Source organism: Gossypium hirsutum, chromosome A04 (genome assembly GCF_007990345.1).
Source record: "Gossypium hirsutum isolate 1008001.06 chromosome A04, Gossypium_hirsutum_v2.1, whole genome shotgun sequence".
In the NCBI taxonomy this organism is placed as follows: domain Eukaryota; kingdom Viridiplantae; phylum Streptophyta; class Magnoliopsida; order Malvales; family Malvaceae; genus Gossypium; species Gossypium hirsutum.
In genome coordinates this window covers 68,229,281-68,244,166 of record NC_053427.1, presented here as the reverse complement: position 1 = coordinate 68,244,166, position 14,886 = coordinate 68,229,281, and the positions used below count along the sequence as shown (strand labels likewise).

At 37.0% G+C, this 14,886-nt stretch overlaps 1 protein-coding gene across 3 annotated transcripts; it reads right to left on the bottom strand.

Moving 5' to 3' along the window:
- Nucleotides 1–5,683: 5,683 nt before the first annotated feature.
- On the bottom strand, nt 5,684–7,954 carry LOC107948358 (V-type proton ATPase subunit G1). 3 transcript variants are annotated; one of them, XM_016882866.2, is made up of 4 exons: nt 7,751–7,954; nt 6,726–6,819; nt 6,222–6,322; nt 5,684–6,035 (listed from the first exon to the last, which is right to left on the bottom strand). In XM_016882866.2, the coding sequence occupies exons 2-4, from the start codon at nt 6,811–6,813 to the stop codon at nt 5,892–5,894; spliced, it is 333 nt and encodes a 110-aa protein (XP_016738355.1). In that variant the 5' UTR covers nt 6,814–6,819; nt 7,751–7,954; the 3' UTR covers nt 5,684–5,891. The 3 variants fall into 3 exon arrangements, with proteins under 3 accessions (XP_016738355.1, XP_040967020.1, XP_040967021.1); XM_041111086.1 differs by having other exon boundaries at nt 7,522–7,874; XM_041111087.1 differs by having other exon boundaries at nt 7,526–7,874.
- Between the last annotated feature and the right edge of the window lie 6,932 nt (nt 7,955–14,886).

Genomic DNA, 14,886 nt, shown 5'->3' with positions numbered 1-14,886 from the left:
ACATGGGAATCGAAGTGTTTAGAACCTCCCATAGTTGCAAGTCCTTCCTGTTAGGTCGACACAATATAATGCCCCTTACATGTCTTAGTTCGGCCTAGCATGCTCTGTGACTCGAAATTTCAAGTTCCGATGCAAGTGGCACACTACATACATAGTGTTCACTTTCACTGTATTTCGACTGATTTCTTTCATTACATCCTCTTTGGAAACAATGCAGCCAAGCGAAAGTATGTTTCTTTCACAACCGAGATTATTGGCAAATGACGTATCTTATTTAGTACGAAATTAATATACTCGACTAAGTTTGATGTCATGTGCCCATACTGTAAACCCTCGTCATAGGATTGTGCCTATTGTTCCAAGGGTATGTTGGTGAGGTATGTCGTACCATAGTTGTTGATGGCGCTCGAGTTGTTCAACATTTCATAGAAACGATGTTAGACAAGCTTGTAACCTTTCGAGAAAAACATACTCATGAATACAATCAATAAATGAAATAAGGTATAGCATGACTGTACTTGTAGTGCTAATTACATACCTATGTTGGTGACTGTATCTTACTCACTTTTCAAAAGCAATTTTGTATGGTAGTTGGATTCGGCATGTCGTAAGCAGTACCTATGATGGGTGCGATCCCAAAGGCTACCATGTTGCTCAATCGCGGACAAGATTATGGTTCCCCTATCAGATATGACATATTTGTTGAGCTGCGAGCAAATGCGGTGACACAATTGACTCAAGAATAAATCCTCATCATCAGTCATTTCTTCAAGAGTTATTGCAAACATAATCAGTAGAATCCTCTAATTATCGTCCTGAGCAACATAATCAACAATCGATGCTGATACCTTTCGTACAACCAGGTGTTGTCAATTTGTACCAATGGCTTGTAATGCCAGAAAGCTTTTCTACATTGCTCAAAGGTCCAAAAGAATTAATGGAATAATCTTTTCCCAGGGACCAATCGATCGTTGAAGTATGCTGGGTGTGTTTCCAGATCGGTTATGGAACCTAGAACGTATCGATTCAATATTTGACACTATTACCATAGATAGTTGTACGAATTATCCCAACCATGATACAACTTATTAATAACCTTCTATTTTTCAACCACGCTTTGTAGTATAATAGTGTGTAGTCGTATTGACTATAGATATTCACAATCAACACCAAGACAAGAATCCTCGGACTCACCTTCATTATCAGTAGTAAAATGTCAGAAATAATATCCGAGTCTAGTCTAGGATAATTCTGACTTGCACCTACCACAACACAGGTATGTGGACTGGAATACTTTTTTATCATCCACAACCCGGTCTTCTTTCATAAAGATACCATGATTTTCCACTTGTATCTCCCATCACGAACTGCGCACTTTCCCTCTAATTTCTCGGAACGAGACTTCGTGATATGGTAGTTGATGCCATTCTTGAAACTATACCGCTTCAGTACAGAAAGAAAAGTATCTTTGTTTGGGTATTTCATTCTAATATCTTTGTTTGGGTATTTCATTCTAACTTCTAGTACTCATACATCACGCGATATGCTTACATGGCAAGGTGTTCTGTGCGGTAGACGTGAAAACTTTAAACCACCCTCGGCCGATAGGTCGATGTTGGTTATATGGGGCAAAGGTTCATAAGCTCTATATCGTAGATCTGGATATAGAGCATTGTCCGAGTCATCATCATTAGACCCGTAAGGTTCTATCTCTATTGGGACCATCTCCAATTCAAAAAATACTGTCACCTCTAAACCATCCAGATTATACTACCTGATTAGCTCAAGGCCTGACTCTTCCCCATCAACTGCATTCGTTGTCCTTTGTTCATCACCTGTATCTTCTTCCTGATCTACGTCTTCACTGTCCCCTTTAAGTAAGGGGTTTAGTGTACCCTTGTTAATCCCCGTCGAAAGGAGCAAATCTTCTGTAATCTATGTGCCCGCAAAAATCTGCACCAGGTTGGTGTCTAGTGTACATCGATGAACCCCCAGTATAAGTGCTTTTAACCCATAACATTGAGCCCGCATCGAAGTCGAAATTGAACACACTAATTAAATGTCGAGATTTGGGTTATGCTCATACCCCGACTAGTACTGGCCAACGAAGTTTAGATTCATACTAGAGACCAATGAGTGTCTACCCATAAATGTTTCAGGGATATTGTAGTAGAAGCTTTGTAACAAGCTAGTAAACCCATCACACAATCGTGTAGTAGGACTTTCTACTTCAACTTTGATTCCAACATTAGCTTAAATAGTAGCAGAAGATGGGCCAGATCTATCAACCATGACAAACTCGACATATAACTCCATTACAGTATTTGTACTTGAGGCATGTGATGATATAACTATCTTGAGCTGTAGCTCGCTATTCATATCAAATAAGTCATACCTATAGGGGTCAACGAAAGTAAGATATCTACATTGTAACCTCAAAATTCTTCCCCAGGTTGATCCTTCGACTTTTCTTCTGATTCTAGGCTACAACTCATACAATTGAATAGTACAATTGAACGCCAATTCCACGGACTATGCTCCTACAAATACTACCCCAACCTCTATATTACATATTTGACCATTATAGTAAATATCAGATTTCATTCGTCGACTCATTTTAATATCGATTACAAACTGGATTAACAAAAACCAAAAAATAAGTAGTAGGTTGTCAAAAGTACACCCGACTTCCGTAACTCAACAATTCAAATTTTTTATATTAATTTACTGCGTGTCTAAGTTATGCAAATTACATCCCTTTAATAGGAAAATAAGCCAACGAAAGAAGGTATACGTACTTTGAAATTTGTTTATCAATACACACATTCATCAAACAATGATGATGAAATGTAAAGTGTTATTTGGAAACGCATTCCTAAAATTATATAATTTCATCAAAATAGAGTTTCCTAGAGTATTCGATGCCTTAAAATGTGCATCAATTATTCCTAAAAGTACCTGCCCGTCTTATTTTTAGCTGATTTTAAGCACGTTTTGAATATATTCCTAAAAGATGCTAGTCTTACAACGTGTTTGGGCCGCAATAAATTTCTACATTACAATCCAACCCTTTCCTCACGCTTTTAAAAGGGGTCTTCCACTATATACTTCATCATCCTTCAAACATCCTCTCCCACAGCCTCTCTATCCCTCTTCTATAAAACACTTCTCGGTGTTAAAAATTTGTCGCTAAATTTCTTTTGTTAATGTTTGAGGTATTATTGAATTGTCAGTGATGCGATATCGCTTTGAGTTATACACATTTCATATATTATGTTGCGATGAGACCATTATCTCCGAAGCCTATCTTGGGGAAGTTAGGTTTCACGGTGATTTTGTTTTGTACGATCACGGGTGGAAGTATACGTAGAGGTCTCAATCGACGACCGTTATGCGATCATGAATCGAGGTATAATAGGGAGTTAGTTGACAGTCGTTACGTGGCGACAAGCTCAAACTTATTAGATACCAGAAAATATTGCCTTATAAATAACATACAAAAGTTTGAGGGCATAATTAATAAGGAAAAATTGTGGGCCTTCCCACTATAATCGGCATATTTTTTTCTCCATTTCTAGGTAGCTGGTACCTTTAACCTTCATTCTTATCCGAAGGCCGGCACCGTCATGGACGCAGGAAGACTTTCAGGTGTGAAGCAACTATTTCGGTGGAGTAAATGTGATGCTCCTTTCAAACTGACAATGGTTGCCATTATTAAACAACCTACTAATAACTACAACCATTATTGCACTGACCCGAGTTCGACCTCTACTTCTGCCAAAACATTCGCTCTCTCTATGAGAGTTCTCTTGTTTCCACCTCGGTGTCAGCCTTCGAATGAAAAGTTAAAGATACCGATTGCATGAAAATAGAGAAAAAAAATTTCATTGATTACACTAAAAAATCCCTTCATTTTCCCCTATGATTATGACATCAATCTTATGTATGATATATATAATGGATCATTTGTGAGGTATCAAAAAAGCTTGAACTCTTGATTGTGTAATGACCGTCAACTGGCCCCTGATTATACTTAAAGGCCACTGATTGGGACCTCCACTTAGACTTCAACCCCTGATCTTATCAAGCACAATCACCTCGAAACTAAATTTCCCCAGAATGGATTTTAGTTTCGAGGCCATGGTCCTATCTCGCCACGACATATGAAATGTATGTGTTAGAGGTGCATTATTACATCCCGACTCCTCAAAACTGCCTATGAAATTCTGAAGTTTCCGTTGAAAACTCAAAACCCTTTTTAAAAACCCTAAACCTAAAAATATTAAACCCTAAATCTAAAAATATTTAAAATCCTAACTCTAGGAGCTTTTCATTTCTCTCTCCAAAACGACTTATTTCCCTAAATTAAAAAAAAAACGATTTATAAGCCTAATTAGAAAAAAAACTGGCATATATGCCAAAATTGCTAGTTATTTCCCAAAACCTTCATAAGTTATTTAGTCTATTCTTTTTTATTTTTAAAATATTTTATTTTAGCAACAAAGGATATAATTTTTTAAATATATTAAAAAAATTGAAAAAAAAATCATATCAAACACCTACACTAAATTTGTACTCCTTGAAGTGGCTTGGGTCTATATAGCTAATGGAATTCCATGCAATGGTGAATGAAACAGAGGGTATGTTAGTGAAGAACATGGCATCAGTAGGTGTTCGACAAGGAAATGCGATGTTTGCAGTTATTGGAAATAATCAGGTGTCAACTTTGACTTAGAACATGGTGAATATTACCCGGTTGTATGTTGTTGAAAGTAACTCCAGAATCCAACATTGATGTGAAAAAGAAAAAACTATAGCTTTCAATTACCTATTTTCAGCATATACACATACATATTCTTGACTTGCTGGGCTTATTATTCTTCTGGGGTGATGATGGGGTCTCAACAGTGAAAGATAAAAAGGGTAGGAATCATTTTTATTGATCACTTTTTATTAGTTCCCCTAGGGAAACAACCAATGATTCTTTTGAGGTACTATTCAAACAGTTCCATTGCTGTCCTGAAAATGATCTGCAAATTGTGTATTTTTTTTCCAGGTCGAAATAAGAGTACTGTAGTTTGCATACTTGAGAAATGTTAAGAGAAAGAAGAAAAGGAAGTGTGTGTGTGTAAAATGAAGATTAAAAAAGAGGGAGATATCTAATTGAATCAAGCTGTAGTCAGTCACAGTCAAGTTGGCTTCAAGCTGACTGTGCTCCCAGACTACTTTTCCCCCTTTGTTTCCCTTGCTTTTGTGTTGTCAAATTTGGCATATAGCTAAACACAAGCTCCAGGCAGAGAATTCAACCTGAAAAAGGCCACTTCTTTTCCAACTTTTTCTGTCTTTAAACTTGGTGAAGGTAGCAGGGTTTTTGAATGACATGGAAAGAGTAAGAAAGAAGCTCAATGAATGTAACACAAAGCTCAATGAGCCACATTGTTTGGTGTTTGGGATCCTTTTTTCCTCTTTTTAGATCATAAAGCAAGGGTTCTTTTGCACTTCTGAAAATAATTGTTCTAGGAGTGCTTGGATGACTTGGATTCCCATAACCATACACCTGCTGCTCCAAACCAATTGTCTCAAAGGAATTTAGTTTCAAAACTATGTTATAATTGCAAAATCATGTATATGCATGAGAATCTGATCTTCAGCCATTAAGTTTAGGTTCAGAATGCAAAAAATATTGACATTATTAAAACTTTATTGCTCTTTTCCCCAGCATAAATAGATAGGCACACAATTTGTCCTACATGTTCTCAAACTGATTTATCTGATAAAAAGGGTCTAATTTACTCACCAGAGTCTAAACCAGGTGAGGGCAACAAAGCAAATATTACATCATGCAGGGGAACAACAGTAACATATATTGAATGTTTGCCATCTCAAGGGGCCTAATTCTTTACAGTTGTTACATGCTTGAGAAGCATTTGGACAACATCATCTGATATTCTTGCAGCCTCATTTTTCAGGTGGTCAATCTTTGCTTCAGTCTCTTTCTCAAGGCGTTTCACATTAGCACCCGAATCCCCGCTGCTCTGTTTGATGAACACGAGACAGGCATCAGAAAGAGAGTTAAGAAATATATGCTTAAGAGAATGAATTGATGCTACTATTATGCAAGGCAACCCTCATTAACAAACTTGAGAGATAACGAGACACTTTACAAGCTAAATGAAGAAGGGCCAGATGCTTATCCTAGTTAAACAACAAGAAATATTTACCTCGGAAAGTTTCCTCTGAAACTCCTTCTCCACTTGAGCTCGATATTCAGCAATCTCCTTTTCAGCCTCTTCCTTGGCTTGTTTCAGCCTAGCCATCTTGGCTAAAGATACAAATTCAAAAAATATTAAGAAATGAGACAAATTACTTTAGAGCTAAAAATGCAAAGTTATAATAATGAACCAAAACAAACCCCAAGGACTACTTTGAGAATACAAAAAATAATAATGCATGCAGAAGCAATTCCATGCATATCAGGACACAATGCGAATGACCACATGCATACACACATGCAAACACAAGAAAAATATGAGAGAAAATGACAAAGCCAACTCCTCCATCGAGTTCATGAAGAAGATAACTTTTCTTTTCTCCTTATTCTCACCAATTCTTGCAGGCATACACAGACACAAACATAGATATCAGTCTATAAGAATAAATCTAGACAAATGGCTTTAAAGGGTTTAATCTATAAATCTGTTGAACACAACAAATAGAGTAGTTACCATTTCTGGCAGTATTGACAATATGCTGAGCTTCTTGTTCTGCAGCAAGCAACTGCTGGATTCCACCTTGACCCCTACTCGATTCCATATTTTCCTACAATGCCGAAACCAGTATCCATGAACACCATTGATTGTAAGTTTATAAAGCAATCACACTTCTAACTGCTGAATTATGAAGTCTGAAATAATTTGGAATTTAGAGCACATGACATGAATACCAAACAGGTTTAAGTAAATGTGAAGTCCAAAGTTTAATGAGTATAGTCTTGATCCCAAAAACAAAAGAAAAAAAAACGCTACCGCTTTATTAGGCTAGCTGATCACATAGAGATAAACTACTATGGAACAAGGCCAATTACACCATTAAACTATACTTCATCACACTTAATGGTTAATGCTAAGCTCTCAAGAGAAATGGAATGATCAATTCAATTGTCCCACAAATTCTAATGCAAATTCAAACTAGATTCTGCTAGAAATTTTCTTGGCCAGCCCGGAAACTTCATTTCAATGAAAGATCTGTAGCTACTTTTTGCAAAAGGTTCCTGAGCAAGGTGAAAACTACAACCCCAAACAGTTATAATTCAAATAATCATAAAAAAAAACAGCATAAAAATCAAAAGTAGTTGCTAAATACCAAGAAAAAGAGTTCATATTAAAAATCTTTCCTCAAATCCCATCAATATCTTATATTCTATTATAGTACTATTAGTAGCAAATAGGGCTTTTAAAGAAATTCTCAGTAATTCAAATACAAGAATAAAAGACATGAAAGTGAGATCTAAAGTTAACTAACCAACCAAAACTATAAGAAGTTAAGAACTAAAACCGCAAAGACTTTCTTCTTAAAAGAAAAGGTCTTTCTTTTTTTCTGTTTTGTTGATTTGATCCTTCACAGAATCTATTCTCTCCAAAGAACAAACAGAAGACAAAGCTTTAATCTTTTGAGAGAAAATTAATAACCCATATGAATTATAATGGAGATACTACAAAAATGAAGTGAAGGAGAGAAATTTTGGGGTTACCTTGACAGAAAATCTGAGATTTTTTTTCCCTTTTTTTTTTCTGGTTCTAAGGTTTCGATTGAAGAACGCTTATTTGGCTAATCTTGAAAGAGGAAAAGAAAAATTATTATTATTACACAGGGAAAATACAAACGATGTCGTTTTCTGTTTGTCTATTAAAGCTGAGTTGGAAAAAGTTAAGTGGATTTCCTTTCCTTATGGATTGAGTTTGAATATAGGGGTGTAAAATTTGATTTCATTAGAAAAAATTAAAAAAAAGATTTAATATCAAGTTAATCGAATTAGATTATTTAAGTTAACACGTATAAGTAATTTGAATTTTAAGTTCAAATCGAGTTAAATTTTACAATTTGAATATCTCGAATAATTCGAATAATAAATTACTGTAAATATGCATTTATTCTTTTTCAATTTTAAAAATGAGTAAATTGATCTCTCTTTTAACAAAAATTACAAAAAAATCAAAATAATTTTTAAATTTTCAAAATAAAATTATAATTTAAAATATTTATAAAAATTCTAAATTTTATATTGTTAAAAAAATTATAATAATTTTATAATTCTGTCAAGAATATATAAAGAAAGTTAAAATTTTAAAAAAATTTCTAAAATAATAATTTTTGGGACCTAAATAAGTTAATTAGTGATTCAAGTTTATCATACTAAAGTTTTTTTTTTTGCTTTGAAAAAGTTTTTAAATATATATGGTTTCAAATTTAGGTGCTCTAACATGAAATTAATTATACTGTAACAAGATTTTAATTTGATATGTTTAACTTTTTTTTTAATTTTACTCGAATAATTTTACTCGATTAGATTAGATTCGACTCAAATTTCATTTTATTCAATTTGAAAAAATTTCAAATTCAGTTAGAATGATAAAATAAGACTCGTCAACTCAAAAATTTTGACTCGATTCAACTTGATTTGATTGAACACTCACCCTTAAATTTGAATTCTAGAACCATATATCGAGATCTATGATTATAAAAAAAATGTCACAAGTTAAATTATTTCATTTATTAGAATTTTCATGTTTTAAGCAATTCCTTCATACATTATAAATTATTTAAAATTTCAAAATAATTATTTTGTAATTAACACTTTAATGTTTTTAATAATTATCATATATTACGAATTACTCAAATTTTTAAAAAATTTCAATGTTTTGAGTAATTTTATGTATTATAAATTACTAAATTTTTCAAAACATTTCTCATGTTTTAAATATTGATTTCATTGTTGACTGAATCTTAGCTCAGCCAGTATAAACATTATTGCTAGTTTTTTAAAAATTTCAATGTTTTGAGTAAATTTATGCATTATAAATTACTAAATTTTTCAAAAAATTTCTCATGTTTTAAATATTGATTTCATTGTTGACTCAATCTTAACTTAGCCGGTATAAACATTATTGCTAGTTTAACATTTTTTGTTTAAAAAATAAAATAAGTTAAATGCTCATTTTATATTAAATATTGTAATTATTTTATCAAATTAAACTAAAAATGTTACTAAGTTTATCATAAAAATTTATGAATTTTTAAAAAGAAATCAAATTAAAAGAAACTTTGGAAAACTTTGAGAGGTCAAATACAAATTTATCCTATTTTTAAGTATTAATTATAAGGTTAAAATAAAAACTTCTAAAACTTGTTGAGTAATATTTTCTCATGTTGTATTAATGGAAAGGTGTATTTATACACATTTCTACTATTACAATTACAGCTCACAATAGGGCCAATTGTTTTGTCTTGCCCTTTGGGCCTAGGGCACTAACATTCCTTAATACTGGTGTTAACATTCTCTAAGCCTCCTTTGACTTATTGGACGCTTGCCTATGAAGCACGCGGTCCTTTTTGACCCTGGAATTGACTCTCTCAGTGAACATCGCATATGCCAGTCACGAGCAGGGGCTCTTTTCGCAGACATGGCTTGTGATCTCGTCCCTGTGAGGTTTACGCGAGCTACCTGTTGTGGCCTTACTTGTGCGAGGTTTACGCGAGCTCTCCCACGCGAGCTATCTTTGCGAATATCTTACATTCCCATTAGGTTCTCAGCTGGTTGTGCCTATAGGCGAACATTCTTATTTTGCGTCGGGTTTATCCGAGTCGAAGGTCCATATCTTATCAGTCATTTGGACTATCGGTTCCCAAATCCTAACAATCCAATCCCCTATTAGTGGGCTTAAGAGACGTTATAAAGTGGTGGGCCTTAGGTCCATTTCAGACGTAGCTTGCTTGTTACGCCGTGGGGCCATAGTGTATGACGACTACCTTGCCACGTACAAATCCAGGTATTGAGAGCGCATATCCAATAGTTGAGACATGAATCATTTTTCTGTGCTCGCATCTGGGTGGTTGGTTCATTTCTGGTTACCCGAACTGTTTCAGGGATCTCCCTTTAAAAGGGGAAGGTCGGGGTTTTAGGTTTCCCCATTGTTTTGCTTTTCTGCAAATCGAAATTGAGGTAAATCTCTCGAATTTTTCTGTTTCTTAACTCTGATATCTATTTTCTTTATTCTTTTACTTGCAATATGGTAAGAATGAAAGGAGCTCATAGCCAAATTGTCTCGACTCGTCCGCTTCCAATCATCATGACCAAAAAACCCTATGCCTGCACCACAACGCTGGAGAAGATGAAGTGGGTTCTGGTCGTACGGGGAATCAAGCTTCCTCACTTCTCTTATAACTTTTCCATTCCCTCGGGGTTGCGCCGCATGTGTGAGGTGACAGATGACAACTTCATTCTTCCGTTGCATGTCCTGGAAGCGAGCTTCCACCTTCCTCTGTTACCCTTCTTTTGTAGTCTCCTCAACGACTACAGGCTCACTCCCGGCCAACTTTCTGATTTTTTCTGGTGGCTCATCATGGCTTATTTCCTTGACTACCGCTAGTAAGGCGAGGTCCCTATGCTTTCCATCTTCTAGCATCTGTATCAGTTGAAAGGGACCGATGTGGGGGAGTCTATAGGGTTCTACTATTTTCCTCCCGTCGGAAGGTGTGAACAATAATAAAAAAACTAGTGTAAGAATTTTTGCCTGAAGAGAGGGAAATACATTCAAGTTCGCAGCTTACTTGGTGAGGCCTTTAGGTTCCCTATCAGATAGTTCTCCCCCAGCGAGGATATGCGCACTTTCCAGAGGAGCCTCACCACTGATGAGGTTGTCGCGTAGTATCAGAGATTGCGCATTGGTTGCATACTGGCTCTGGAAGAGGTTCTAACTACTAGAAATGTTTTTAGATTCTGTTTGGAGGATCTTAGCCCAAATAGTTGGAGGGCTGGTGACAATCAGGAGGTTACGCGATCGATTGGTGGGCGACCAGTGAGGGGCACTTGGCCCCATGATTCTTTTGATCAGTTGAGGATGATATTAACGGAGTGCTTGAGGGAACCTGCTAACTTCTTCTACCTTTATTACGGGAATAGGACAGGAAGTAGCTCAAGCAACATTGACAGTAACAACATCTCACGTGAGCTTAATGAATCCATTGACATCGATGCTTTAATAAGTAGTGGACTTCGACTAGGACAGCACGTGTCAACCCTTCCAGCGAAGAGGAAAGCGATAGTCTTCAACTAGAATGCCGCTAAAAGAAAAGGATTGATAGCAGAGGCCCTGCTGCTGCAGTCACCCCCATCCGTTCTTCCCATCTGGCAAACTTGCCAACTGTTATCTGGGCAAGCTCACCCATTAATATCACTAAGGACACTTCCCCTTCCCCTACTCGTGAGGACTCTCAAGTGGCTCCCGTAGCTGAAAGAGTGTTTGTTGAGGTTATGGAAGACTTCCCCTCATCTTTGTACCACCTATTATCTGAGGTTGGCATTCTCGGCCTAAGGTATGTAGAGGCCCATGATAAGGAGCTCATTGATACTTAAGATGAGTTAGACAACATACGCGAGCTGTACAACAAGGAAAAGGAAGAGAATGAAATAATAAATGAGCAACCGGAGGTCCTCATCGAGTGCCTGGCGATGATGGAGACTAAAGCGGAGAAGTGTAGAGCTAAGCTCTCCACCAAAAAGGAGAAGCACATAATCGCATAGGCAGAGCTGAAGAAGGTCAGTGCAAGGCACTCCGTTGAGCTGGAAAAGATCATTAGTGAATGTCAAGAGTAGGTGGATACTACCCTTCGGAAGTAGGGGAGGTGTTGGCAATTTTCAAGCAGCAAAATTCCCAAAACATCTTGGGCTCCCTTCAAAGGTTCACGGAGAACTTGCTCTTGCATACCCAGGTCACCTGCGACCCCTTTGATGTCTACAATGTTGATTTCGATGCGCTTGCGGACATGGATGTGAGCAGCCTGGGCTTTGATGCCTTTAACCCTTCTAGGTCTACTTGGGATTCTTTCACAGCCACCTAGAAGAGAGAGCTTTTTGTAGAGGAGGGGGAGGGTTCTGGTACTGCAGACCTGGCTTTATCTACTGCTGGGGATGTTATGACTTTAATTCGTCCTTCGATGACTGAGGATGTTTGGTTGTAACTCCAACTGTTGAGAAGGTCGTCTCACCCATTGCAGTGTGGGGCGTGGTTCATAATGCCTATAAGATTCCTGATAGCTCTTCCAACTAAACCCTTTTCAGTTCACCTACTTTCTTCTTGAGCGCGGTTAGAATTTTCTTGTTTATAGCCTCTACTTGGCCATTGGTTTGTGGGGTTTTCACCGAGTTTTTAGCAAAGGATATCTGGAGGTCCGTGCAAAATTTCATGAACTTTTTTTGGAACTGTGTGCCATTGTCCATGATAATCGTGCAAAGTATCCCAAGCCTGCAGATAATCAACTTCCACATAAATGACTCTACCTGCTTCTCTGTTATGGTTGCTATAGCTTCTGCCTCGATTCATTTGGTGAAGTAGTCAATAGCTACTATAATGAACTTCTTCTATGCCATGGCTATGGGGAATGGCCCGAGGATGTCGACCCCCTATGTCGCAAAAGCCAAGGCCCTATCATGATTTGGAGAGGTTCTGTTGGTTGCTGTATTTTGGTGTTTCTTTAGCAGAGGTCATATTTTCGAACCATGTGTCGAACGTCCTCGTAGATAGCAGGCCAAAAATATCCTTGTCTGAGTATTTACTGTGCTAGCAACATGCCTCCTAGATGATCACCGCAGATGTCCTCATAGATTACTTTCATGATATACTCAGCTTTCGATGGAGAGAGACATCACAGTAGTGGGTTTGAGAACCCTTTTCTGTACAAACACCCTCTAGGAGGGTGTATCACATTACCTTGCATTGCTGTTTTGCGAGCACTTTTCGATCTTACTTTCCTCTTTACCCTAGAGTGTGTGGATTATAGGTGTCATCCACGTTTCTTCCTGGGTTGTGAAGAGCACTTGGGAAACATCATAGCTCAGCATTTTCTTATGTTCGAGCAGAATTTTTCCTCTCTACTTAATGGTGATGGAGGATGCTAGCTTGGACAGAGCATCTATACACGTGTTGTTGTTTCTTGGAAGCTGTCTAACCTCAACTTTATCGTATCTCTCCAGCAATTGAATTACTGTTATATAACATCGTTTTAATGTTGGTTCTTTGGCCTCATATTCACCGTGTATTTGCTTTTCCACGAGCTGTGAATTGGTTTGTATGGTTAAGTTTCTGGCATCCAGTTGGCGTACTAATTGTAGTCCCAATATTACTGCTTCGTATTCAACAGTGTCGTTTGATGTTTGGAATCCAAATGACAGTCCATATTGCCACTCGTTACCCTCTAGTTCTATCACAGGTATGCCTACTTCGGATCCGGTTCTGGTTACGGAGCCGTCGATGTAAACTGTCTAATCTTTTGGTTTATCTATTGTACGTACATTTCCTAGTGTGTTTAATATTGGTAATGTTCAACAATGAAAAGAAGTTTTAGTAAAAAATGTAAAGTGAGTATTATTTCTCCACAAAGTGTGAGAATCGTTAGAGTGGTTGTATTCACATATTACATTATGTCTGCGAGGTACTTCACTATTTGATGTTTCAACTTACATTCTATGTTACCTGTTGTGTCTTCATTTCTTTCGAACGAGTATTCTACCATGAAATCTACCAACACTTGCCCTTTTATTATTGTCCGTGGGGTAAAATTTATCTTGAATTTTTTGAGTTCGATGTTCCATTTTGCTATCCTCCCTAGGGTGTCTACCTTGGCGAGCACTTCCTTCATTGGTTGGTTAGTTAGCACGATGATCAGATGGGCTTGGAAGTATAGGCGTAACTTGTGAGTTGTAACGATTAGAGCATAGATGCAGTTTTCTATATTTGTGTACCTGAGCTCGCCATGTTGAAGGACCTTGCTAGCACAATACACTGGAAATTGGAGGGTACCTTCGAATTTGACCAAGACAGTTGCGATTGTTTCTTCTGAGGCTGCTAAGTACAGATGAAGCGTTTCTCCTGTTTAAGGCAACCTTAGAAGTAGGAGGGGGAAGTGAGTTACTATTTTAGTTGTTCGAAGATGGTTTGACATTCTTTGGTCCATAAAATGGTTTCCTCAAAGCCCTAAAAAATGGTAGGTACTTGTATACCATCCTAGAGATAAATATGTTCAACACCACCATCCTGCCCGTAAGACGCTGGATTTCTTTTATAGTTCACAGTGGGGCATCTCCGCGATAGCTTGAATTTTTTCTAGGTTCGACTCTATTTCCCTCTTTGATATCATAAAACCCAAGAACTTGCTAGCTCGCAAATTGAAGGCACATTTTTTGGAGTTAAGTTTCATGTTGTGGCCCTTCAACATCGAGAACGTGTCAGATAGCTTCCGCACATGCTCATCCATGGATTCAAAAGTTTACAAACATATCATCTACATATACCTCTAGACCGCAGTCTATCTACTATTTAAATATCTTGTTTACCAACCTTTGGTAAGTTGCACTCGAATTTTTTAGTCTAAATGGCATAACCTAGTAACAAAAAAGACCTTACTTAGTGATGAAAGTTTTTCTCCTGATCGCCTCGGTCTAGTAGTATTGGTTGGTTGTAGCCCGATAAGGCATCCATGAAGCTCATGAACCTTTGTCCGTTGGAAACGTCCTGTAACAGCTCGGTTTTAGCTAAGTCAGAATAGTAGTTTCAGAATCATAAATTCGATGTCATAAAATTATTTTAATATTATTTTATGTGTTTATAGCAT